Raw genomic sequence first — 26128 nt, 5'->3', positions numbered from 1 at the left:
GAGGCAGGGGATGCCATGGTTTCCTTCATCTTCCAACCACCAACCTCGACTCGGTAATTATGTACTTGTTCAACCTGCCTTTTACGAGAAGCTGTAAGTTGTTTCCGCCATGGGAGCATCACACAGGGTCAATGCAAGTATGCACATAGTGCAAGTAGGTGGTGGTAGTTTCTAGAATGTTACATGTTGCGTAAGCCATGGCCGATGGCCGATGAAGATGGTACGTGCGTTTTTGTTGGCTTGTTTTTTTTTTTTTTTTTTTTCCTTGAGCATGTCACATTTGTCGAATGTCAATTGTCTCATCCAGATGAAGCAGGTGTTTCGGCATTTCAAGATGGAAAACCAGGGAACCCGGGGTTAGGGTTTTGTGCTCGGTACTGCGTACGTACTTGTACTGCGTACAATGAACGATACCAGTCCGGCGGGGCCAACAGCAACAGCGGAAACTTGGAGAATGTTTCAAATTTCATGATATGTCATCAGCCAAAAAAAGCAAACACAAAAAGAAGGCCAAGCCAACTGACGAAACTTGACTAGTGAAATATCACTAGTGATGTGCATTTTTCCCTCGGCTTACAGTCCGTACATAGTTCCCCCCCCTTCCCCGTTCTTGGCTTGGCCCTCTTGTCAAAGCCCCGTCAAGGGACCGCGCTTCTTGGACAATGACACCATCGGCGCTCTCACGCTCAAAGTCCACCCCCTCCGGGGGAGGGCCCAGTGCCGGCCCAGTGCCGGCGGGGAAGAATGGATCCCGAGGAACCTGGGATCGTCTCGGAGTTTCGAGGTTTGCTTTCTAATCAAGGTTACACTTGTTTACTGGTTTGACCTCGTACACGTCGTACGTCGTAGAGACTCGTAGGGAATTGGTCATCCTCATCCCGCCGTATTTGTCAGGCTGGCAACGGCTTATAGCAGACCGGAAATCCACCGCTTGACGCGCCTGGTTGACCTCGTCGCTCCCTCGTCGCTCATCACCGATCCCCCCCCCCCCCCCCCCCCCCCTTTCTCCGGGCCTCCCGTCCTCCGCCATGACCGTCAAAAAGATCTCGGCCAGCGCTCCCGCGCCGGGCGCCCCCTTCTTCACTCCGGCCCAGGAGCCTCCCGCCGGCACCGCGCTCGTGTCGCCGGACCGCCAGGACGTGCCCACCCTCTTCACCCCGCTCACCCTCCGCGGCCTGACGCTGCAGAACCGCTTCGTGGTCAGCCCCATGTGCACCTACTCGGCCGACGACGGCCACCTCACGGACTGGCACCTCGTCCACCTCGGCGCCTACGCCCTGCGCGGCGCCGCCCTGACCATCGTCGAGGCCACCGCCGTCGCCCCCAACGGCCGCATCTCGCCCGAGGACAGCGGCCTGTGGCAGGACAGCCAGATCGCGCCCCTCAAGCGCGTCGTCGACTTTGTGCACTCCCAGGGCCAAAAGATCGGCATCCAGCTGGCCCACGCCGGCAGGAAGGCCAGCACCGTGGCCCCCTGGCACGTGACGGAGCGCGGGCGCCACGAGGTCGCCGGCCCGGACGTCGGCGGCTGGCCCGAGAGCCTGGTCGCCCCGACCGCCGTCGCCTGGGACGACGGCTTCCCCACGCCCAACGAGCTGACCGCCGAGCAGATCGAGGCGGTCGTGCGCGGCTTCGCCGACGCCGCCCGCCGCGCCGTCGAGGCCGGCGTCGACACGGTCGAGATCCACGGCGCCCACGGCTACCTCATCTCCGAGTTTCTTTCGCCCATCACCAACGTACGTTTTGCCGCGCGGCCGTCCCCGGAGCCCGCGCATCATCATCACCGTCGTCGTTGTCGTCGGCTAACGCTTCCCTCACCAGCAACGCCAGGACCGCTACGGCGGCTCCTTTGCCAACCGCACCCGCCTCCTGACCGAGGTCGTGCAGGCCGTCCGCGCCGTCATCCCCGCCGCCATGCCCCTGCTCGTGCGCATCTCGGCCACCGAGTGGATGGAGCACGCCCACGCCTCTGCCCCGTCATCGTCGTCGTCCCCCTCCGCCTCGCTCGACGCGGCCGAGTCCTGGACGATCCCCCAGAGCAAGCAGCTCGCCCTGGCCCTGGCCGACCTCGGCGTCGACCTCCTCGACGTCAGCTCCGGCGGCAACAACCCGCGGCAGCAGGTCGACCCCAAGCGGCAGGTCGACATCGCCGGCGAGATCCGCGCCGAGCTGCTTCGGCACGGCAAGACGAGCCTCAAGATCGGCGCCGTCGGGCTCGTCTACACGGCGGAGCGGGCCCGCGACGTGGTCCAGCTCGACGAGGGGGGCCAGGCCAAGGCGGACCTGGTCTTTGTGGGCCGGCAGTTCCTGCGGGAGCCCGAGTTCGTGCTGACGACGGCGGCGAAGCTGGGGGTCAAGGTCCAGCCCCCGATTCAGTACCATCGGGCTCCGTATCGGTTGTGAGCCTTTCGGCGTTGACGTACGCGAGAGTTTCTTTTTTTTTTGATTATTTTTTTTTTTTACGCATCTTCTTTCATCAGGAAGGGAGAGGAATAGAAAAGAGGAGGAGGAGGAGCGGTGGTTGCGCACGGTGGACGGTAGATGGTTGCTTGCGGGATTGGCTTGTTTCAAGACGAGAGAAACGACAAACGACAACGACCTTGACGACCCTGCTACACAATAGAACCCTTCTCAAGGCTTGCTCGGCCCAGGACCCAGCCAAAGGGGGGAAGGGGTAATAGATCCTATCCTATCCTATCCTCCTATGCAAACACAACCCCCAAGATAGACGCCGTCTCCATGACAAGCCTGCGTTGCGTAGAAAGGCCCCTGGCGCTTCTTGAGAAGAGCTACTCGGTAGCAGGGCGGTTGTCCCCAACCTCGGCCCGCTTCCGCCTCTGCACCTCGCTCTCCACCATGGACCTCACCAGCTGCAGCACGAGCTCCTTGCCCACGTCCACGCTGTGCTCCGACGCGTCCGACGGCACGTGCAGGAACAGCACGCTGCGCCGCCGGCCGGCCTTGTACAGGTGCGCCAGGCTCGAGTAGTAGATGAAGTCGCAGAGGTAGCGGCCCGCGTCCTCGGACACGCGCAGGTCCATGTGTTTCTGTCCCGCGGCTGGCGTTAGCTTCTTTGCTTTTCTCTCTCTCTCTTTTTCTTTCTTTTTTTCTTTTTTTTTCTTTTTTTCTTTTTTTTCTTTTTTTTCTTTTTTTTTTCTTTTTTTTCTTTTTTCTTTTTTTCCTTTTTTTTCCCCTTTTTTCCGTCCCTCATGATGATCATGAGACGAGGGGAAACAGAACGGGGTGTAAGAACGAGGGGAGGGGGGGGAAAGGAGCAATCAACTTACAGGCGAATGCCTCTTCCACCGCAGCAACACATCATCCACGTCCAAATCGCTGAGCAGCTCCTTGGGCAATCCCGCCCAGATCCACCGTTTCCTTCTCCCACCGCCACCACCACCACCACCACCACCACCTCCCCCTCCTCCTCCTCCTCCTCCTCCTTCCGGTGCACGACCCTCCTCACCCTCCTCACCCTCCTCACCTCCCTCGCCCTTCTCGTCGTCATCGTCGTCGTCATCCTCCTCCTCCTCCTCCTCGGGCCGATCCGACAGGTACTCCCCGTCCACGTCCTGCATCTTGTACCCCTCGCGATGCCCGCGCCGCTCGATCGAGTAAAACAGGCGCGGCCCGGCCATGCCGATGTGCAGCGCCAGGTCGATCTGCGGCGGCGGCGGCGGCGACGACGACGACTCCTCCTCCTCCTCCGGGCGGGAGGCCCCGCCGTCCCACAGCCGGGGCACCAGCGCGCGCACCGTCTTGTAGTTGACCCGGATCGGCGCCGGGTGCACGAGCAGCCGGACCGGCGGGATCTCCACGGGCGAGGGGGACGCGGGCGTCGCCGTCGCCGTCGCCGTCTTGGCCCGGAGCGGCGGGAGCCACTCGGGCAGGGAGCGGGCGATTTCCCACGAGGGGTTGACGGGGTAGTCTCGTTTGAAGGGCTATCCCCATGTTTCCCATGGGTTGTTAACGTGGGGTGTCATGGAGATGGCTAGCTTGTGTGGCGTCATGGTGATTGTTTGAGGAGTTGGGAGATTATGCATGAGAAGGAAGAGGAGGAGGAGGAGGAGGAGGAAGAGGAAGATGGTGAGGATGAGGAGCAAGAGGGAGCGTCCACTTGGGGGGGATCTCCTGGCTGGGGGCTGTCGCGTTCAAAAAACACAAAAGGGAAACCAACCGCGAAACCCGTGATCAAGACATGAATGGGCTTCTCAGAGCCGTCGTAATCGGCGGTGGCGACTGATCCCATGGTGGATGGCGGATGACGGATGGTGGAGGGCGGATGGTGAGGGCGCCGTCGAGAACGATCAAGGAGTTGGCTTGCCAAGTCCTCTCTTGGTGCTGGTTGATCAAAGAATACCGCGGTTAGGAGCCGAGCCCGAGGGGAGACCGAGGGTATATCAAGAGGCCCGAGCCCGGAGACGTGAGCTCAACCATGCGCCGTGAGACGGGTGACGGCTGCGATGAGGGGGGGAGGGGGCCGGGGGGAAGCGGCCGGGGGTTCGGGTGCGGGTGCGGATGCGGGTGCGGGCGCGGGTGCGGGGGGGGAAGAGAGGGACACGGCATGCACGGGCACGCGACTCGCCATGACGACGGCTCGTCTCTTTGATTGGCGGTCCCTTGCCATCCAACGCCGGCTTCCCCAGGCCCTACGGAGGGGGTTCCGTCGGTACGCAAGCTGCCGTCATTCAGCTCACTACTATAACTACCTCCTCCCCCATTCACCCCACCCACACGGACCGACACAGGGTGGAACGGGCTGAAAAAGAGAGCAACGATATGGTGTTGTAGAAGACGGATCCGGTGGGGGGGGGGGAGCCGGGGGGCCGATCCAACTACACATGATGCTTGTTCCTTGTTCCCGGCGGACAAAAGATGGGCCGCGAGCGAGAGAGCCATGAATGCCAATCCGCTGCGGTTGACGTTGACTGGCTGACGCAAGCATCTAGAGTTTTGCACCGAGAGCGAAACGTGGTAGTTACACATCCGGGGGATCGTCAGGGGAATTCTCCGGTGAGGCGGGGAGGCGGGTTGGGTTGGGTTGGGTTGGGTTGGGTTGCATGGCCCCCCCCCCCCCCCCCCCCGATCCCCCGATCCCCCATCCCCATTGTGCACCGTTGTGCAATTGTGCCCGGGAGGGATCCATCGCCTCCCGCCCGGCGCCGAGATGTGTGTCTGTGGACCGGCCCGGCGGAGACGGACCCCCTGGCCACATCTCCTCCCGACCAAGACGAGAGGAGACACGGAGATCGTACGCTACGACTCGGTCAATACCCAGCCCAGAATATACCTCCCGAAGTAGATACCTACCTAGGTGCCTTTATGCCGCACATACAAACCTCCGGCCCCTCCTCTCTCCCTGACCTGATCCAACCCCTCAAGCCCGGCTATCCAACGTCAATCATTCAACGTCGCCCGTCTCCGCCTCCCCGTGCCACGACCCTGCGGCGGGCGGTTCCAGGCCGCGTCATGTCCGATGCACGCTTCCCGGTACCGAGCCGCGTCGTCGGGGTCCCAAGACGTCTCGCCTCGTCAGTGGCCGTGTTCTACGTACCGGACCTTGAGCTTTCGGGGGCCATGCCTGGCAACGGCACAGAGCACGCTGCGTCAGGGGTGGGGGGGGGGGGTGTGCAACCTTGCGGGCCGTCGCGGCGGTGAGGAGGCGGGAGATTAACTCCTCAGAAGAGGCACAAGTCTCGGCGGTGGCTTGCGGTTGCATCGCCGGGTGGGCTTTGTGTAACTGTTTGTACTTTGTACAGCAAAGCCATCTCGAGAGGAGACTCGGGGCGAGGTAGCGAAGGTATGTACGTGTAAGAGGGTGGCCATGGTTCAGGGACGTAGTAGTCTTTCTGTTCCTCTGCCCCTCTACAGGTCCGTGAACCCGAGGTTATTCTCAAGGTCATTCCGTCTTCAAAGAAAAAGGAAAAAAAAAGGCCGTCATCATCTGGGTATCTTCCAACATTTTTTTTTTTTTTTTTCATCCATCCCTTCATCGCTCCCTTCCCCCTTTCTCCGGTTCAGAATCCACAAACCCCGCCGACGGCCCGTCCCTATCCAGCATGTACGCAAACCGGTCCCTGTTCTGCCTCACAAACTCGGGCACGTCCGTGTTGTTGTCGACCCGGTCGTACGCCTCGCCCTTCCGGTCCCACAGATCCCGCCCGTTCCTCACCCTCTCCACGATCCACCCCCGCTCGCGAAACCTCGCCTTGTTCAGCCCCACGTGCGAGAAGCTGCCCATCTTGCCGACCACCTCCCCGACGGTCGCGAAGCAGCTCGAGCAGTGCCAGCTCGCGTTGCTGACCCCGCCGCGCTCCCACCACCGCCGCAGCTCGCGGAGCGGCCACGGCCCCTTCCCGCCGATCCCCATCCGCAGGTCCTCCGGCAGCACCGTCCCCTGGAGCCCCTGGTAGTACGTCGCCTGCGGGTGCGGCCACTCGGGGCCCCGGTGCAGCCACTGGAACGAATAGTAATAAAACCGGCTGTGGAGCGTCAGGCGCCGCGGGAACCGGCACGCGCGCAGCAGCGCGAGCGTCTCGGGGCGCGGAATCTCGTCCACGTCCGACACCACCATCACGTCCCCGGGCTCGGCGCGCGCTCGCCGCCGCCGCCGCCGCCGCCGCCGCTGCTGCTGCTGCCGGCCACGTCCCGCTCCCGCGCCAGCCGCGGAAACACCTGCGTGAACAGGGCGTTGCGCTGCAGCGCCTCGATCTGCCAGGCGGACCGAGGCTTGTAGCCCGGCGGGAACTCGAGCTCGTGGTAGACGAGCTTGGACGCGTAGGGCGCGAAGCGCGGGCCGGCGAGCGCCGCGCGGAGGTGGAGCGGCTTGGGCCGGTAGGTGAAGGTGCGGGCCGACTCGACCAGGACGTAGTAGTCGACGTGCGCAAAGGTGGTGTTGAGGCGGATCTCGAGCTGGTCGAGCTCCGTGTTGACCAGGACGAGGTCGTAGACCTTGCGCCGCTGCCGAGGGGAGCCGCCGGCGGGCAAGAACGGTTTCCAGCCGTGCAGGCGGCATTGGCGGGCGATGGCGTCGGCGTCGGCGTCGGCGGCGTGAGGGGAATGGGAGGAGGGGGAGGAGGTGGTGGTGGTAGTGGTGGTGGTGGCGGGTGAGTCGCGCGCCAGGCGGAGGATCAGCCAGAGGATGGCGAGGAAGGCTGTGGTTCGCGATAACGACCATACATGCCTCGAGAGGGGGGGGAACATGGTGGCGAACGAGGGGACGCGCGCATTGAGCACGGCCGACCGGGATGGCTTTGCAAGGCTTTGTCGTCGTTGTCGTTGTCGTTGTCGTCGGCCTTGTACCCAGTGAGGATGAAAAGGTCGGCTCAGAGTTGTGTTTTTCGCCCTTGGCCCGGCTGCGCCGCGTCGAGCCAACGAAGCCGTGTCACACAAGCAGCCATCCCCCCCGTCCCAGCCTCATCTCCGAGACATAGGGCGGCGTTTCCAGCTTATCAGCCCTTCCGGCGCCATGGTCATGCGCCTCTATATTCGCCCAGAGCTGAGTCAGTCCCAGCGCCACACCCACCGCGGTTCCAACACCGGCCCTATGTGACCGTGGTCAACATAGGGCAAGACGCCATGGACGCCATGGAAGTAGCTGAGTGCTATGAACCCATAAGCTCCTCCTCCGTGTTCGATGTGATGACGGATTGGCGATCGGAATCGCGCGAGAAATCAGCCCGTGGCCGGCGTGGGCTCATTCATACAATACCTTCCACACCGAGCGTAGAGCACGTCAGCGCCCAGTCAAGGGGGCAGACAACCTGCTTCGAAGCCCAAAAGCATAGTACAACATGCTGTGTACATGCATGCTCACCACAAGCCCTAGGCTTTTCTCATAGGAAAGAACAACACCACAGGATAGAGAACAACATCACTAGCGACCACAGAACACACCTCAACCAGAGCAATTTCCTATATCGCATGTTCGCCTGTGCAGTGCAATATCGTATTGTTCAGATACACCATCCCGTACATGCAGCACCCCTAGGTATCTACACAACAAGTATGCGCACCAGACATAGACAGTCCATGATCCGCACATCGATCGATCATCGCGACCGTAGATCGTGACATCCATCCTCCCCATCCAGTCCTGGGTCCATGCTATATGTTGCTTGCCCTCTTTCCTTGCCATCTCCTCGCCGGGGTCAACTAAAAACTAAGGTATACACGTAAGCACCAAACAACGATCGCACCAGAGACGCACGCCACCCAAGGGCCGTTGCCGTCCCGGAGAAGAAACAAATAATACAAATGCCGCCCGCAGGCAAGGCAAAAAGGAGAGGAGGGGCCTGAGTCCGCTGGACGGGCAAATATACCCTCCTTTGCCTTGAAGAAGGAAAAAAGAGCGAAAATGCTGCCGGGTATCGCAACCGCTAATGGCAGTGCAAGAAGGAAAAAAGAGCGAAAATGCTGCCGGGTATCTCAACCACGAATGGCAGGGCAAGAGAAACAACCAAAAAAAAGGGAGGTTGGTACGAAGAAGTCAAAAGAAAACAAGACCAAAAAAAAAAAAAAAAAAGCCAAAAACCCTAGCGCCCCATGATGCACATGTCCCACACACTCTCTCTTTCTTTCAACCTCATCCAAACAAGGGGAGTCATACAGGGAGTTTCGTCATCCCCGCCGGAAAGACGGGTCTCCGGTGGTCGGTTTACCTCACTTCGGTGCTCAGCGTCCGAAACCGCCCCTCAAAGGCATTCATCTTCTCGGCCTCGAGCTCCCTCCTCAGCCTCCTCGTCTCCCTGGCCGCCTCGTCCCGCTCCTCCTGCAGCCGCAGCACCTCGATCTGCGCCTCGCTCATGCGCTGCACCACCTCCTGCATCTCTGCGTCGGCGCTCGCCAGCGCGCCCTCGAGCTCCGCCACGCGGCGCTTGAGCTGCTCGACCTGCGCGGCCGTGTCTTCCTCGGCGGCGGCCAGGGCGGCCGCGTCGGCCGACAGGGAGAGGTCGGGGTTGCTCGGGGAGGTGGAGCCGCGGCGGAAGGCGGGCGCCAGGCGCGGCGAGCTGGGCACGGAGCGGGTGATGCCCGGGCTGAGGAGGCCGCCCTGCGGGATGGAGAGGCGGTCGCGCGCCGCCGGGCTGCCGACGCTGCGGGCGCCGGGGGACCGGAGGGCGAACATCGGGGAGAGGGGAGACTTGGGCGGGAAGGCGCGGGGGCTCTTGAGGCCGCCCGAGGCGTCGCGGAGGCGCTGGAGCTGGTCGTTGTGCGCCGCCTTGAGGGCGGCCAGCTCCTCCTCGTGGCGGTGGACGCGGTCCTCGGCGGCCGACTGGGCGGCCACGACCTGCTCCTCGAGCTGGCGGAGGCGCTTTTGCAGGCGGGCGATGCGCTGCGTGTTGATGCGCTGCTCGGCTTCGCCGCGCGCGATGGTGTCGGCCAGGCGGGCGCGGAGCGAGGCGTTGGCCTCGAGCTGGGTCCGAACCTGGTGCGCGAGGTCTTCGATGCGGCGGGCCGACTCTTCGAGCTGGGTGGCGAGGTCGCGCTCCGCGTCGACATGCTGCTTCTCGGCGGCCTGCAGGGACTCGACCTGCTTGTGGTACGCGTCGGCCTCGCTGCGGGCGAGGTCGCGGTCCGAGACGGCCGAGGCGAGCGAGTGCTCGAGGCGCTGCATGGCGAGCTGGGTCTTCTCGTCGGGGCGCGTGCACTCTTCGAGGGCCTTGATGCGCTCCAGCGCGTCGGTGTAGGCGGCCTGGAGGTCGTGGTAGGCGCGCTCGAGGGACTCGGAGCTGATGGGCTCGGCGTTGCTGGCGGTGCTGTAGACGCTGTAGCTGCTGCCCGGGCGGCCGATGGCGTCCGGGATGAGGATGTCCTTCTCCTTGAGCAGGCTGCGCAGGGAGGCGATCTCGCCCTCGGCGCGGTCCAGATCCATCTTCAGCCCGGCCAGGCCCTTCTCGACCTGCCACTTCTGCTCGATGGCGTCCTCGGCGCGGCGGCGCAGGATGGCGATCTCGTCGCGCAGCTTGGACACCTCGCGCTCGTAGCCGGCCTTCTTGGGCGACTGCGACAGCAGGCGGTCGCGCTCCATCTCGAGCTGCCGGATCCGCTTGGCGTTCTCGCGGTTCTGGAGCTCTTGCCGCTCCAGCAGGCTCTTGAGGGCGGTGTGCAGCGCGTCCCGCTGGGCCTCGACGTCCTTGAGACGCTCGGCGAGCACGTCGCGCGGCTCCGGGGCGCGCGGCGCCGCGGTCGAGTTGGAGCGCGTGATGGACTGGGCCCGGCTGCTGCGGTACGAGATGGACGCCGAGCGCCCGAGGCTCACGGAGGACCGGACGGCGGCGGTTTGGGGCTGCGGCTGCGGCGGCTGCTGCTGCTGCAGCATGAGCTCGGCATTTTTCGACCGCAACAGCTGAAGCTCCTGCTGCAGCTTGGACGTATCATAGGCCAGCTTCGCTTGCTCGGCAGCCTGGGCTTCGAGGCCCTCGACGCGCGACCGCAGCTGCGGCACCACCTCGTCGCGCAGGTTGTCACGCTCGTTGGACGTGGCCTGCAGCTCGGTGCGGAGAACGCCCAGGAGGTCCTCGAGGCTGTTCTTGGCCGTCGCCTCCTCGGACAGCCTCCTGCGTAGGTCTTCGCACGTGCTCTCGAGCTCCTTGATGCGGTCGCTGACGTCGGCATTGTCGTGCTGGGCGGCATCGAACTGCGACGCCTTTTTGGAGAGCTCCTGGATCTGCTGGTCGAGGACGCGCCGCCTGGATCGTTCCTCCTGGAGCTTGTTGGTGAGCTCGAGGCGCAGCCGGGCCTTTTCCTGCTCGGCCCGGCGCTGGATCTGCGAGATTTCCTCCTTGGTCTGGTCGTAGTCGCTAAACCTGGCGGAGCTGTAGCCCGAGTCGGAAAAGTAATCGCTAGTGCGTCTCCCGGGAGCCTGCGGGTTGTTGATCTGCTCTTGTAGCCTTTCCACCAGGTCCTCGAGGTCCATCTCGCGCCGGATGGACGACGCCAGCTCGGCGCTGATGGCCTTGAGCTCGTCCTCCATCTCTTCGAGCTCGCCGAGCGGCGTGGCTCTGCTGTTCTCTACGGGCGGCGTTTGGAGGTACTGTTCGCAGTACTGCAGCGAGTTCGACCCGGCCCCATGGGGGGGTGCCTGAGGGGGCGTGGAAATGGGCCGAGCCTGGTACGACTCGGTTCCGGCCGTCGTCGGCCGCTTGGGCGACGACTCCGGCGAGGGGAGCGGGGAGAAGCTCTGGTCCGAGTAATCGGTGGCGCCGCTCGGCGACGGCGACGTGGCCCAGCCGAAGAAGGCGCTGAGCTTGGACGACGCGGGCGACTTGGGGAGGGGCTTGTTGTTGAGATAGCTTGGGTCGAGAGGCGACGCGGTGGCCGGGACGGCTGGCTCGTCTTCTTTGGTGATGGACTGAAGGTTGAGATGCGGAGGTGGTGGCTTGCGAGAAAACACGGACATGGTCTTGGTCGTTGAAGAATCGGCGGCAGCGGCTGCAGACTTGTCCTCGTCGTCAGCGGAGCGAGGCGAGTCAGGCACGGAGTACAGATCGTCGATCTCGTAGGGCGATGCCGAATCCCGCGTGGCGATGCTGGCCGTTTCAGCGCTCAAGAGTTTGTCCTCGGCAGGCGTGGGAGGAGGGATGGACGCGGTTGGGGCCGCGGCAGGATGGTGAGCCGCCGTGTTTCGAAACTGCACGTCCTCCGCGCCCTTGGCCGGATCGATGGAGGAGACGACCGAAGCAGGAGACGATCTATGCGGGAGAAGACCTGGTTAGCCCAACGTTGCCGCCACCGCTTTCCTTCCGCCGCGCCGCGGATCCCGGATACACGTTGGGTCTCCGTGTCCGAGTCAGTTCGGCAGCAAGCAAAGGAAAAAAAAAAAAAAAAAAAACCTTGGACCTACGGCTCGCTGCTGGGTTCCAGGCTCGCGGACCACTCGGCGACGCTCAGCGCGCTCGGGGTCGGCGTGGCAAAGGCGACGGGGACGACCGCAGGCAGCAAGGCTCGCTCGCTGGGGAAGTCGTAGAGGGTTGGGCTGTCGACCGAGAAGGACCTCGCGAAGCGCTGCTCGGGGCGGGGCAGGTCCTCGAGGAGGTCAGCATACGCGGCGGGGCCCTTGGAGAAGCGGACGGCGACGGGCGAGGCGGTCGCTGACAAAGGCTTTCGCTTGACGGGGCCCGACAGCTGGGCCAGGCTCAAGGAGCGGGCGGGGCGGGGGCTCGGCAGAGGCGACGCCTTCGCGACGGCCGAGGACGGCTCCGGGGACGATCCACGGTGGGCGAGCGTTTCGAATGTTTCGAGCGCCTCCCGTGACAGGAGGTGGTGGTGGTGGTGGTAAGGAGGAGCAGGAGCGTGGGGGCCCGAGCGTACAGGTGGCGAGCCGTCAGAAACACGAACGACTTCGGACGACGCAGCAGGAAGCGTGTCAGGTTCCGAGAGCTCGGGGACGGCGGGGAGAAGAGCCACGGCGGTCGGCCTCGTGCTGGTTGGTGCGGATGGCGATACCGGGGACGAGGAGGGCGATGATGATGAGGGCATCATTTCGGCCAGGACTTTGGGAGCCGCCATGGTGACATTCATACCACACCAACCCGGCCGAGTCGTCCTTTGTTTCCGATTAGCCCCCTCTCGTCGATTGGCTCCAAGGAGACTTGTCGAAAAATTAATTAACACATTAAAGACTCGGCAACGCGACACAAAAGGGCGACCTTGACTTTCCTGGGAGAAGGGTGGAAGAATAGGGAGCCAGCCTGGTCGGAAAAGGAGAAGCGACCGTCCATTGGATCCGTGCACCGACAGCCCGTTAGCGCCAGCGACCTGCCAGGAACAGACGCCAGACGGCCATTCCAGTCTTGTTCGGGCAAAGACCGGCAGGGATTCGCTCCAGGGGGGGTGGGTTGCGGGAACCCTCGTCAGCGCTCCTCAGCGCTCCTCAGCGTCCCTGTCGACGGGGAGCGGCCCTGAAGACTCCATCCATCCAGGCTGGGTTGGAGCCGGGTACCTTGCAGACCCCGGCGCGTCCCAGCGGCCAATCAAACCGTCGTCCAAGGCACGCTGACAACGAGAGGGTCTCGACCCTTTTTCGTGTTTCGCTCGTGCGTCTCGCCCTTCAACAAACGCAACCAAGATCATCGGGGATTAGCGTAGTGTGCGCGTGCAGGCAATTTCCCTCTCGTGGGCGACCGCATGGGCTGCGTATGTAAGTAGATAGTTACGCAGTACAGGGGCGCTTCGCATGGCATCGAGAAGCCGTCCGTGATTGAGCTTTTGCCTTTGCCCATTGGCCGGCGACGCCACGGACAGGGCCTCGGAGCGAGATCGTCGCGGCTCGAATGGCATGCGTCGGTTGCATCCATGGATGTCGCTCTCGTGGCATGGGGTTGGGTGATTGCGATGTGCCATCGTGGTTCGCTTCCGCCGGGGTAAAAACGGTTGGTCGGCAATGGACCGTTGTGATCTGGGGGGGATCGAACAAACAGTCTACCACTCTGCATTACCACCCCCCAGGGTCTCTCCCATCTTTCATCTCATCGCATTTCATCTCATCTCATCTCATTTCCCGTTGGACCGGCAAGAAAAAAAGAAAGGGAAAAAGAAGCAGAATGATGTTTTCTTGTCCACAATATTCATCAGTGCATACGTGTACGTATTGCTGTTGATGCATGCATAGGGTGGTGAGTTGGGATGGATGGATGAACAGGATGGAGGGGATGAAGATGGAATGTGACAAGTCCAAGTTCAGCTTTCGTTCTGCATGGGATGACGCAGTGCCATTTCCCAATGTCTCACGATAAGCATATCGTTGGTTTGTGCTTGCTGTTTTGTAGTAGTCAGCTGGCTGGGTGAGCTGTGGGAGCCTGACGAGCGAGTTGTGGCTGCCTCTCTTGCTGCAGGTTTGTTGTGTTGTTGTGTTGTGTTGAGTTGTTTTGTGTTGTGTTGTGTGCTGTTCTGACCCGATATGGAAGCTCTTCTGCCTTCCCGTGGGGGCCCCGATGGGAGGAGGAGGGGGGGGGGGGGGGGGGCACGAGTCGCCAAGCGAATTGGAAGCGCAGGCCACCCGCTGCTGTGCAGGAAGTGCACGTGCACTACAGTGGAGCTAGGCAAGTTGTACATGCGCTAACTACTAAGGAAATCGACCAATCGACAGGACAATCAACAGGACGGAGGCATCCACCAAACTTAGCATCTACGACTATAGTTATAGTATTATACACCACACTAAGGCACGCTACAGTACGTGTGGTGTATGTTACATACCATGAGATTGGAAATCAACTCTGCTCCATGCTTCATAAAACTCCTCGCCAGGTCTTCTCTCGAGCTTGACTTTTTTTTGGGGCCTTCGCAGAGGTCCCGTCCGGCGAGACGCTTGTCCCACCATCCATCATCTTTTCCTGTCCTTCGGGTGGTGTCAAACCCGGGAAGCTCCCGCATCGCGCCACTCGGTTAGGAGCCGAGCCGAAGCGCGTTTGATCGTCGAAACGTGTTTCCAAAAGCCACCCGGGCTCAACAACACGGCAAGAAGGGAATTTCCCCTCGTCTCTCGATCCCCTACGAGACCCCGATCGTGGCCTCCCGGATGTCCCTGCTAGGAACCTGTGGTCATTATTATTATAGAGTACCAGCGTACAGACAGCCGAACGTGCCCCGGGGTGCACTCCCTCCAGATCGCCGGCTCCCTTGGTCTCTCGTCACCCGACAACCTAGGGAAGCGCCCGCCAGCATTCCAGGCGGCTATCCCGTGGGGGGAGGGGGGGGAGGGCACCCACCGAAACGGAGTCCTGTGAGCGCTGTGTACACGTGGACGCGATGAGAGGAACCGCAGACAATCCTCCATAGAATGAACCTTGTGTTTTTCGTGCATGCCGCTCCCACACCGGAGAGGACCGCGGCGCCCTACAGCCCTGGCATTTGTCCCCCGTCTTGCATGCGCCCTGTGGACGATGTCTCATCCCAGCCTACGCCACGTCAGGATGTACGTACGTATGTACACAGTACTGTGTATGTACATCTCCGACTGCGCATGTATGTACGCAGTATGTATAGTATGCATGCGCTGCGGGTGTGGCTCCGGATGGCTTGCCAGCTTTCCTCCCCCCCGTCCCGAAATTGCTTTCTTGGGTCGTCTGCTTTGTTTTGGCTTCAAACATATCCCTCCGCCACCGACATGGATGCATCACAACGCGAGCGTCGATGAGAGGTAAATCCATCCCTCGTACGGAGCTCACGAACCCGCCAGATCCGAGGTCCCTCTGCCTCTGATCGTCCCCTTGCCTCCCTTTTCAAGCAATCTCATGCTCGCTCGACCTCTGCTGCTGCCGAGCGGCTCTCAGCTGCGCCCGCCGCCGGCTCGACGAGAGGCGCAGCCCCAGGGCCGTCGTCGCAAGAGACACGTCCGGCTTCCACGTGACGTGACGCTGGGCGGGTGGCTCGTTGCCGTCGCTGCTTTTCTGGGCGGTCGCATTGGCCATGCTTGTGCTATTTTTGGGTTTGTTGTTGTTGCTGTTATTGTTGTTGTGGTTGGTGGTGGTGGTGGTGGTGGTAGTGATTTTGCCGACGCCGCCTCTGCCTTCGAGAGGCGACGGCTTGTCATGGGTGTTCTTGGGAGCCTCCTCCGTAGCATGAAGCTCCTCGGCATGGGGCATGTAGGCGTTGGTTCTAATGCTGCCTCCGCGCCCCGGCGGAGGCCGTAACGGCGGGCCGCCCCTGATGCTCACGGGAAGCGCGTCCGGAGTGCCACACGCGTCGTCGGTGTCGTCTCGGTGCCCCAGCGTCTGCCACGGCGCGCGGCCCCTCGTGCTCGTAGGAGCCTCTCCCGGAGCATCCGGCTCGGTATCGCTGCCGCCCTCGGGCGCGGGTCGTCGGTCTGGCCATACGCCGAGGGGTTGTAGACGCTGGCGATCGAGGCTGTTTCTTCTGCTTCTGCCGCCGCCGCCGCCGCCCCCTCGGCGTGCCGGCAGCGGCGGCGGCAGCAGAGGCACCGGCCACAGCGTCCGGCGACCCGGTCTTGCGGGAGCCTCTTCCGGGATGCCGAGCTCGTCGTCCGTTTCACCCTCGGGCGTGGGTGTGCGAACCGGCCACGCGGCGCCCGGCCGGCTCGGGCAGTCTGGCCGGTGGTTGCAGCGGCTCACCCCCCTTTCGTCTTTCGCCCAGAGACCGCCGCAGTTGTAGCACCACTCGCTGCCGCAGATGCCTGGTTCGTGTCAGCATCGCATCGCCCTTGTATTGGGCGAGAAAACGGGGGTCGGTTGGACGTACATCGGATATGGCTGCACCCCTCATCCTTCGCCACCGGCCGGTTGCAGCCAGGGCAGGGCATCGTCCCCACGTGAGCCACCTCCTCGGACAGCTCCTCGGCCCTCTGGCGCTCCCGGTTCCGCTCGTCATACTCCTCGCACGTCTCGCCCTCGTGCCACGGCACGCCGTGCCGGATGCAGTGCCGGTGCCGGCACGCAACGCACACGAACCTGGGGCACGCCGCCCCGTCCTGCACCTGGCCCGACCGGCACCCGGGCCCGAGGCAGTAGTGAAAATCCTCGAGGCCCCCGAGCGCCGCGCGCGTGAGCAGGCCGTCGAACCGCTCAAACACGTCCCGCGGCGCGCACGCCCGCACGTCCTCCCACCCCATCGCCGCGTTGCACATCGGGCAGCGCAGCCGCTCCCACCCGGCCGAGTCGAGCGTGATGCGCAGGTGCTGGGCCATGCACTCGCGGCAGCAGGCATTGTCTTCTTCGTCGTCGTTGTCGTCGCCGTCGTCGTCGTCGTAGCTGTCGTCTTTGTGGCCGCTGCCGCCGCCGCCGTGTGCTCTGCCGTGCGCGCACCCCCGCGCGACCCGCCACAGCACCATGTCGGCGCGCCGCCGCGTCTCGAAGCACAGCCGGCACGTCCGGTCCTCCCGCTGCAGCCAGGCCTCCTCCTGCAAAAACACCCGCACGACCTCCTGGTCGACGAGCTCAAAGTCGTAGGCGGCGCCCCACCGCACGGCGTCGCCGCCGCACACCTCCTCCCGGCCCCCGCCCCTTCGGAGGCGCCACAGCCGGACGCCGACCGGCCCGGGGGCGATGGCCGTTCGGTCCCACCGGTGCACCCTCCGGAGGACGCGCGCGGCAAGGTACTCGCACAGGAACCCCGCGGTCGGCGGCGGCGGGAGGGCCGCCTGCTCCGGGGAGGAGGAGGGCGGCGAGTACCACACGTACTCGGCGCCGGCAAACCCGCGGAGGATGACGTAGCCGTGGGAAGGGGCCGTGTCGATGGCGAGCCAGCGGCAGAGCCAGGTGGCGCGGAGGTGGTACAGGGTCCAGTGCTGGGGAAGGGGGGGGGGGGAGGGGTTCGGGATGTTTCTGTCAGCTTTTTCTTTTTTCCTTTTGTTTTTGCTTTCTTTGCTTTGGGCGTGCGGACGGCGGGGGAAAGGGTTCTGGCGGGCGGACTCACGTTTCCATGCAGCGTTCCCCTTCGTATCCCGTCCATGACGGTGAGGTTCACGCGGTTCGCGTCCGCGAGGCCCATGCCGCGCGCGATGCGCTTCTTCAGGTCGGAAACCGTCTCGCCTACGTCGATGGCCTGGCGCAGATGGTCCCAGAAGGGCCCCTCGAGCGACCTGTCGCGGCGGTCGCTCCTATGGGTGAACTTCCACCGCAGCGGCTGGTCGCCGACGCTCAGCTGGTACCACGTCGTGATGGGATGGTCGATGCGGAGGATGGCGGAGGAGCTGCGAGGTAGCTGGCGGCAGTACGAGTCGTAAAGCGTGAGAACGGCGGTCCGAGAAGCATGCGACGTGCGCCGTGCGTGCTCGTCCCAGAAGCGGCGCTCAATCTCGGCGATGGTCAGGCGGCCGGTGGGTGCTTCCAGGATGAAGTTGAGGCGCCGTGGATCGAGGGCCTTGAGTGTCAAGGTCGCGGATGCGGTAGGACGGCTCCGGCGCAAGGAGTTATGGTGTGGTATGGTGGTGGTGGCCGTCATCGTCGTCGTCGTCGTCGTCGTCGTGACTGGAGGTCTCGGCTTGGGGTCCTCCGCAGGCCGAGGGATGGATGGAGCTTCCCGCCCCCTATGCTCCTGGCCATGGTCCCTTCTTGGGCCCTCTTCGTTTCGAGGCCCATGCTCCGGTTCGTGTCTCTTGAGGTTTCGGTCTTGATCCCCCCTGGGCCTTTTCACCAGCCGAGCCCGGGGCCGTGGCTCGGCCTTCTTGCGGTCCTGTTCCTGGTCCCTTCGGCGGTCTTCCGCATGCCGTGATTCGTGGTGCGGTTCGCGCCTCTTGTGATCCCGGTCCCTATCGTGGTCCCTCCCCCGGTCTCCGTCATGCTCTCTGTCCCGGTCTTTGTCCCGGTGTCGATACCGTTCTTGGTCCCCGTCGTGGTCCCGAGCCCGATGCGGTTCTCGGTCTCGAACCCTGCTTGCACCTCGCTCTCGATCCTGATCTTTCTCCTGGCGCCGGCTCGCGTGGAAGGTGTTTGTCAACCGCTTCAAGAGGGCGGGCATGGTGCCGCCGGCGTCTTCCGGGGAATGGCCAGCTGAATCGAATGGCTGTCGCGGTGGCTGGTCTCGTGGTGCCGGGTGTCAAGCTCCGTCTAGGCGCCAGAGTCGGGCGTGTTTGGGCGAGCCATGGAAGTACCCCAAGAGATGCAGCACGCCTAAGCCATCCACGATGACCGTCTCGGGGGCCCCGTGAACGGGTCCAGCGCAGAATACGGCAGGTTGGTCCGGGGTTGGAGGTGTAGGTTCGCCTGGAGGAGAGGGTCCATTTCGAGGACCGGGTGCGCGCTATGGCCTATGCCCATTCCGATGCAACAAACCCGCCCCGGAAACCAGCTGTGTCCGTCATCCTACAGCCAATAACTATGTCAAGTGTTCCCATGGCATCATCAAAACAGCCCCAGGCTTACACCGCAAGTTATGAGAGGGCAGCATCAGCCAGCGGTCCAGCATGTGTTCGGCGCCCAATAACCGATGGCCACCGCAACTCGCTTCGGGTTCGCATGGGGCCCGAGGCCAGCGGCCACGTACGCCACGCATACTAGGCGCCACCCAATCGCCTGCCAATCGCCTGCCAATCGCCAGCGTTGCCCTGCGCGGAAGTTAGTGATAATACAAAAGTGCAGTTGGGGAGTTCGTGCCCAGCGTGGCGAGGTCGGGCCGTGCCGCCTCGTCCTGGGCTGGCACATACCAGCATGTTGATGTTGAACAGCCCAAATGAAATGATCAAACCAACGCAAGAATCCGGCATTTTCCCAGTTCGCGCCCGCGGGCTGGGGTCGCCGTGTGAGCGTTGGTGGGATCGCCAAGAAAGGAACCGCCGGGTCCCGGTCCCGTCTCCGTCGCGGGCCTGAATCCTGAAGCATCGGCGTAGATGGACGCTAACGTCACTTACTATATACTCTGCAAGCCACGCCGAAGAACCACAGCACTTGCCAGGAGGTACCCAAGGTACCTGAGGTATCCAAAAGAATTCCACAGGCCGGCCCGAAGTGAATCGGCTTGTCAGGGACACTTCATCTTCCATCCATCTCAATCCATCCGTCTGGGTATACACAGTATGGCAGCTACCCTTCACTTTCCACCTGGCGCCGCAACTCTTCGTTTCTTTCTTCCACACTCTGCCCCTCTACCGTGCTCTTTGGGCCCTTCTCCTCATCCACCGGTCCCTCGCCTTTCCGCCGCCGAAGATTCCTGCTCAGTTCCAGCCAAGCCGACCTCGCCCTTCGTGCCGTTGTGTTCTCCGACGCTGCAGGCCGGTCCAGCTGGTTGAGCGCGTCCCAGTCGTCATCAACGGCCCGTTTCGCCCTCTTCTTCTCGTTTCTAGACCCCGTAAAAAAGCCCTTCTCGCCCGCCTTCTTGCCAGCCACTTTCCATGCCTTGCCGGCGCCGAAATACCCCTCTGCTCTCGTAGGCCCCTCTGATTCGCCTCCGCTTGAGACACCAAGGCTTGTACTACTCCTTGTGCGTTCTTTTGCGAGCGCCTTCTTCGTCTTCATTGCCCTCTCCTTCCTACGAATCTTCTCTACCTGCACCCGCTTCGTTTTCTTGCGGTATCTTGAGTACAAAGTGAGGTACCTGGACCACGCCCATAAACGCAGGCGGCGGCGAAAGCGCCTCAGCGGGTAGTCGCGGACAAGACGGCCCGTCCAGGGGTTGTCAACCCTAAAGACAAACCGGAGGGGGTATCTGCGCCAGCGCCAGAGGTTGCGGAGGTAGGGGATGTGTGCGTGGAAGGTCCAGCGCCCGAATAGCGGCGCGTACTTTGGTGAGGCGGCATCGGAGCTACTCCGAGCGCTCGGGGGGTCTGATCGTTGGTACGAGCTGTCGCCGTCCAGAGAGTTAGGGGACGAGTTGGGAGAGCTGTCCTCCGGATCGGAATCGTGGATGAATAAGGCATCCTTGTGAAGAGGGTCGGTGCTTTTGTCGGGGTCGCTGAATAGGGATTTCACGCCGGCCATGAGCGTGTTGATGGAGAGCGCAAGGACGATCAAGGGGGTGAAAATGGCAGCGGAGAGGCCGACTTTGGTGGCGTCAGCAAACCTCAATGAACGAATGATGGTCAATGTTGGGATACTACTCACAAACCCAACGAGAGATGTCGGCAATTGGCCAGAGATTTTCTTGGGTTTCCGGGCTTTTGGGGAACACATCGATCTCCAACGCAAAGAAGCTGGTCATGAAGGAAAGAGGGAGCTTCGCGATCGCTCATGTTAGCGCTCTGCCTCTAGTCAGAAGGCGGTTCCAAAATGCAGACTTACAAATACCACCGTAACGAGGGTCAAAACAAGGATGATCTAAGGCTTGGTTAGGTGTTCTGCAACCCGAATAGCCCCATGGAAAAGGGGGAAGGCTCGAGAATTACCTTTCCCTGCCTCTGTGACTCCTCGGATCCCTCGCGAGCAAACCGCGCCTCCCAGCCGTTGGCATGCTTCTGTTTCAAATCGATGAGAAGTCGGAGCTGCTTTATCAGCATCTTGGCTCCGGGGCGTGGTTTAGGACATCTAGCAAGCAGCGTATAATACATACCGAACTCTCCTCCCGCTGGGCGGATACCAGCATGTCAGCGACGACGCGCTGATTGTCCTCCACGATGTGGAACGTCTCGTCCAGAAGATGCCGGTTCTGTAGAATGCTGGGCCGAGAACTCTTCCCTGAGCTGCGTGGCCTTGTCGGCGTGTCGTCATGGCTAGCTTCCTCATCGGAAACCTTGGGGTAGAGCTGGAGCAGCTTCGTAAGGACTGCGTGCTGTTGGGTCAGGATCTGGTCCACAATGCGCAGCTCGTCCTGAATGTCCATGATTTCGACAAGAATCTCTGTCTCCTGCTCCAGGCTGAACAGAAACTTGATATGCTTCTTCCTCTCGGCGGAGCTAACGGTGTCGTCTTGCAGGCACATGGTCGTGTGCCGGAACGTATGATATAGAGAGCTCTGTTGCTCCGATACCTTGTTGATGGACGCCCGAAAGCCCTCATGAAACTGAAAGTCGCCGGGACCCTTTCTTCTGAAAAAGTCGATGCTTGTCTTGAGGATAAGACCAAGCAAGTCCTCGCTAGAGGTAAGAATTGGCCGGTCCTTATTATCCAAAACCTCCTTGACAAGGGTATTCCTGAGGTCGAAGGTTTCCCGCGGGTCCCACGTGCTAGGGGAGCTGCTGACGACGGTGCCGTCGTCAAAAGCCCAGACCCATAGCTGATCGACCATGATGATAGGACGGTCTTTGGGGTCGATCATGTTGATTTGATCCCTAGCCCACCGGTAGGCTACCTGGCTCATATCCCTAACCTCTGTCGAGTCCAGCATGTAGTACAGGAATTGATCTAGAGTTCTTCGGCAGTGAACTGGCCGAGAGCACTCCAGGTACTCTTTGAACATGAAGACTTCGCGAGCGTTTTTTGGCGTCCCGTTGGGAGGCGAGGCCGTGCGTATGGCCCGAAGGGTGTGCGCGAAAGCGCGTGCCAGGTGCTTGCGATGGCGGTGGCGCTCAAACCCCAGGACAGGCATCTGTAGGACGTAGTTAGGAATCATGGCCCTGGCTGGGAACAAAGGCAGCAGCAACGTACGAAAATTACAACGGCTTCTGATCTCACGTGGTTCTTCTGGACCGACGACGATGGGCCTTTGGGCATGCCGGGCGCTTTCTTGTCGACACCGACACGAAAGATGTTGCATTTCCGTGCTTCAGGCCTCATGTACCGGTCAATCAGCCGGGAGCCCTCGTGGCGTTGCCCACCCAGAGCTTTCTGCGTCTCGGAGTCGATGTCTAGGCTAATCATCACATCGTGAATCCACTGTTCGTTGTTGGCTGGCACATGGATCCAGCGACAGCTTGGCAGCTTGTTCGTTAGGAACTTCGGCCTCGAACGGGCCAGGATCTTTGACAGGTTTAACGAGGGATTGTAGAGAGCGTTATAGACAGACGGCACCTCGAAGCTAAAGATCTCGGACCGCCGGCCTGGCTTGTTTCGCAGAAATACTTCGGCGATGGTCATCTCGTAGGCTATAGAGGCCCGGTTCCGTCGAGGCGGCTCGGGGTCGGGGTTAGGAGATGTTGCTGACGAGCTCCCAAAGACGAAGTGCTGCTCGATAAGCTGTCGAATCCAGTCACATCCCTGGCCTTGCGCCAACGCCCACGGCGAGTTGCCTTTGTTGTCCCAGTCGTGAACGCGGGTGCCGTTTTTAATGAGCACGGTGATGATCTGAGAAAAGGCCTTTTTCTGCTCCGGCTGGATGAAGCCGCCACCCTCGTTCATACATTGGACTGCTTCTTGGATGGCAATGATGAGAGGGGATCTTCCTTTGATGTCCTTCTGAGTGACCGACGCTTTTCCCTGATAGATAATCCGGCGAACAGCATCCGGGTTACAGGCTTTCACGGCCAGGTGTAGTGGCGTTTGTCCCAGCTGGTCTGGCAGATCTACGGGAAACCTGTCTTCGAGAAAACCAGCCAGGCATGATCCTAGAGTCTCCAGCTTGGTGCATGAGCAAAGCACAACTAAGGACCTTTGGATGGCCTCCACAATGGTCAGGTAGTCAATATCATCGGGGCCGCTGAACCGGCTGAGGCAATACGACTCGGGCGATCTTCGGGGCACCAGCATCGCCTCCAAGTTCTTCAATAGGGTCAAATCAGAAAATGCGTCATAGAGATAGACCGTGCGCGTAACATACCTTAGAGGGGTTGGTCGGTGTTGGTAGGTGATGCCATATAACAGGTATGGCGTAGGCAGAGAGAATCCGCGAGAGCCTGGACCACATGCTGGAAACATCGATCTTCTGAGGGGGGCCCCCAAACCTTGAGGTACGCAACCAGTCCAACGTCCATGCCTTCTCCAACTCCTCGCTTGTGCTACGAGGAAACCTATCTCTGTTTGGCCCGGCAGCAGGGGGGTCCAACAAAACCAAGCTTGCCACCTGGAGGAAGCCAGTCGTTGCAGTCAGGTTTTCTCTGGTTTCAATGGCCAACCTCATCACGGCTCGCTGCACAATAAGAGCGCCGAAACCTCTGCCGATAAACACCATTGGTACACGCCTGTAGTCAATTGTTTCTGAAGACCGCGCCTGGACAAGGCGGCGAATCAGATCTATGGCTAACTGGGTTAGATATTCCCATGGGGCAGTCGCTGGTTTCGACGTCTCCGGATTGTATGTGTAACACATCACCCGGGAGCCGCGGATTTTCGCCGGCAGCATATCCGGGTCAGTGAGCCAGTTCACCTTTTTAAAAGGGAACCTCGATAGCGAGTTGCCTGCCACGTCAATTTCCGAGACGGAAGAGGCACCGTTTATCGCAGGCTGACTACCCCGAGCCTCCCTATTCCACGTAGTCATCGCCCAGGAAATGTTGCTGGATGCGTTCTCATCGGCGATAGCTGAAGGCAGCTCGGTGAGCCAGAGTGAGTCATCAGGCTCAGCTGCCAATTCTGGATCCTCCGCATCACTGGGTGACGGGCTCATAGACTCCCGCGGACCTTCTTGACCAGCGAGCCAGTGTTGAATCGATATGGGGGGTGCGGAGTAGGGTTCCTTGTTTGAACTGGATGTCCATGAAAGCTCTGACCCTCGATGGTCGTGGGAGTCGAGTTTATCACGGTCTGGCTTGCTCATGGGAGTGTAGCTAGTCCATGCTCCCCACAGGCTCTCGCCAAGTTCGTGAACAGCAATGATATCAACCTTGGGCGTAGCAGCAACGTTGGATGGATGGGCAGGATGAACGATATGAAGCTGCGAGGTTTCCTGGGATCTGTCAGTGGCAGTATTACTATGCAAACCGATGAGAAAACCCACATTCTCCTGTCCCTCTGCTGGAGCTGGTTCGGCAAACCCGGCCTTCGATGTCGCTGTTTTCGTCTTCGTCTTCCTTTTCTCTGTCTTTTTGTCCGCATGGTTGTCAGAGACGAAATTCAGGGAGCTGGTCCGCGGCATGTCCGGCGCAGACAATGCCGAGGTCATTAACCAGCCATCCAACGAAGCCCTGTTCTCCCTCTCCTCCTCTTTCACCCCAAAGCCACGCTGGGCCGTCGGGCCTTCTTCCACCCGAGCACCTTCACCTTCCATTCTCCGAGGTGCGTCCCGTTTTGACACAGTTGGAGCGGAAGTGCTCATCGATCACACCGGTAGCTCGTCTCGTCCCAAGGTGGCTCGCGATCACACCGGTAGCTCGTCTCGTCCCAAGGTGGCTCGCTGTCGTCAAAATGGTCAAGGCCATGCTCAATTTACTACCGCCGACCAGGTGGGGAGAAAAGAAAGCGTGGTGAGCCTAGGCCGCCGCGACCGCGTGCGTCGAGCCGACTGGACGATGGGTCAGCAGCAGCCTTGTGTGGCGGGGTCAAGAGAGGGAGCATCCAGCCACCGCTCGTGTAACCATGCCGCCCAACTGCATACATGGCATACTCATTAGTCATTGTCAACCAGGAGGACATTGAGGCCCGGCGCGGACAAGGTCGTGACGAACTGCTGCGCCAGGTCTGTAAGGGTTAGGGTCTCTTATACCTCGCTCTGTCGACGCCGCGGCTGCTGTCCCCGCGAGGTGGTCTTGTGCCGCATCTGCAACTTCTCGCCGTCGCATATATACCGGCCTGATGTGCAGGTCTTGAAAAGGTAGGCACGACAGATGCCGTGACACCTCCTGGGGACGGTCCTGGAAAAGGGGGTTGAAGATAGGGATAGTGGTGGTGATCGGCCTGTCTTTATGATGCTTGCGATTGGGTTTCGGAATTCGGGTTTGCTGGTTTACGGTATGGGGGCAGACAATATGTTGACAGCACTGGTTGGTGTTGGGAATATTCCATTCTCAAGATATGTGATACTGCAGTCCTGTGTAGCGAAGGCGTTTCCGATGTACAACCCGACCTAAGGCATCATCACGCGGTATGATGTCTACGGCGGCTTGGATGTTCATCGCGGACACTTCCAGGTTGCTGGAAAGATATTGCCCAAGGCAGACCCAACTGGATTGTGTCGTTCCAGCGCCGTTGTTGAGGAGTAGATGCAGCCTACCTAGGGATCTGGTTACAGTGCCGAGTGGCGATCTTGACATTGGCTGCTCGCGATTCGAGCTGCCTTGTAGAATAGTGTCTAGAATACGTACCGACAACACCGAGAACGCTGCTCAAGGTGCATGCCGACATCTTCCTTGTCGGATAATCCATCTTCATGCCTTAGCTACCTCAGGACCGTACTTTGGATATCTAATACCACTCATCTTCAAACAAGGCCCCTCAACCATCCTCCCCTAGTTCACATACTTTACGATGTAGCGTCCCTTGGCAAACATCGTACGCTCACTTGGTCCAGGGTAGTTACTAGGGATGGAGGGTTTTCAGGGTAATGTTTCTTGGTTGGCTGGGGGGTGGTATTGAGGCGGTGATTCCATGGATCGTCAAGTTCATCGTTCATCTTACGACGCGGAATTTGGGGGCGGGGGCGGAGGTGACGACGATGGAACGACCCTGTGGAAGCGCCAATTGCTAGGCCTGGAAAGCAAATGGATATAATACTACCTGAGTTCCTAAACAACTCCTCACATCAAACACCGTCCCCGCCTCCTCATTATGCCTTCGCCCACCATCATTCCTCGTCTGACATCATCCATCAGCTCCATTCTCGTGTGCATCTGTAATGCCCCATGAACGTGCAGAACATCCGGTCCGTTCGTTGCCCAGAGAGTAGTGCACCTGTAGGCTCTGCTGTCACCGGGGTAACAGCCTTGCCGGCGGAA

The 26128-nt window shown here is 61.0% G+C and overlaps 6 protein-coding genes across 6 annotated transcripts; 1 reads left to right on the top strand and 5 right to left on the bottom strand.

The window, feature by feature from the left end:
- Positions 1-1028: 1028 nt before the first annotated feature.
- On the top strand, positions 1029-2403 carry VTJ83DRAFT_2364 (uncharacterized protein; the record flags this gene model as incomplete). The annotated part of the gene is made up of 2 exons (XM_071008626.1): positions 1029-1736; positions 1822-2403. 2 exons carry the CDS (start codon positions 1029-1031, stop codon positions 2401-2403), a joined length of 1290 nt encoding a protein of 429 aa, XP_070868904.1.
- Positions 2404-2789: 386 nt separating this feature from the next.
- On the bottom strand, positions 2790-4249 carry VTJ83DRAFT_2363 (uncharacterized protein; the record flags this gene model as incomplete). The annotated part of the gene is made up of 3 exons (XM_071008625.1): positions 2790-3047; positions 3288-3941; positions 4178-4249. 3 exons carry the CDS (start codon positions 4247-4249, stop codon positions 2790-2792), a joined length of 984 nt encoding a protein of 327 aa, XP_070868903.1.
- Positions 4250-5989: 1740 nt separating this feature from the next.
- On the bottom strand, positions 5990-7203 carry VTJ83DRAFT_2362 (uncharacterized protein; the record flags this gene model as incomplete). Its single annotated transcript, XM_071008624.1, has 2 exons — positions 5990-6482; positions 6578-7203. The coding sequence occupies 2 exons, from the start codon at positions 7201-7203 to the stop codon at positions 5990-5992; spliced, it is 1119 nt and encodes a 372-aa protein (XP_070868902.1).
- Positions 7204-8656: 1453 nt separating this feature from the next.
- VTJ83DRAFT_2361 (uncharacterized protein) lies at positions 8657-12519 on the bottom strand (the record flags this gene model as incomplete). Its single annotated transcript, XM_071008623.1, has 2 exons — positions 8657-11690; positions 11843-12519. The coding sequence occupies 2 exons, from the start codon at positions 12517-12519 to the stop codon at positions 8657-8659; spliced, it is 3711 nt and encodes a 1236-aa protein (XP_070868901.1).
- Positions 12520-15221: 2702 nt separating this feature from the next.
- Positions 15222-18414, bottom strand: VTJ83DRAFT_2360 (uncharacterized protein; the record flags this gene model as incomplete). Its single annotated transcript, XM_071008622.1, has 3 exons — positions 15222-16132; positions 16198-17242; positions 17371-18414. 3 exons carry the CDS (start codon positions 18412-18414, stop codon positions 15222-15224), a joined length of 3000 nt encoding a protein of 999 aa, XP_070868900.1.
- Positions 18415-19475: 1061 nt separating this feature from the next.
- Positions 19476-24513, bottom strand: VTJ83DRAFT_2359 (uncharacterized protein; the record flags this gene model as incomplete). Its single annotated transcript, XM_071008620.1, has 8 exons — positions 19476-20431; positions 20493-20604; positions 20670-20705; positions 20774-20869; positions 20938-21912; positions 21972-23021; positions 23080-24144; positions 24196-24513. The coding sequence occupies 8 exons, from the start codon at positions 24511-24513 to the stop codon at positions 19476-19478; spliced, it is 4608 nt and encodes a 1535-aa protein (XP_070868899.1).
- Between the last annotated feature and the right edge of the window lie 1615 nt (positions 24514-26128).

This window comes from Remersonia thermophila, chromosome 2 (assembly GCF_042764415.1).
Source record: "Remersonia thermophila strain ATCC 22073 chromosome 2, whole genome shotgun sequence".
NCBI lineage: Eukaryota > Fungi > Ascomycota > Sordariomycetes > Sordariales > Chaetomiaceae > Remersonia > Remersonia thermophila.
This window is presented reverse-complemented; position numbering and strand designations above follow the sequence as displayed.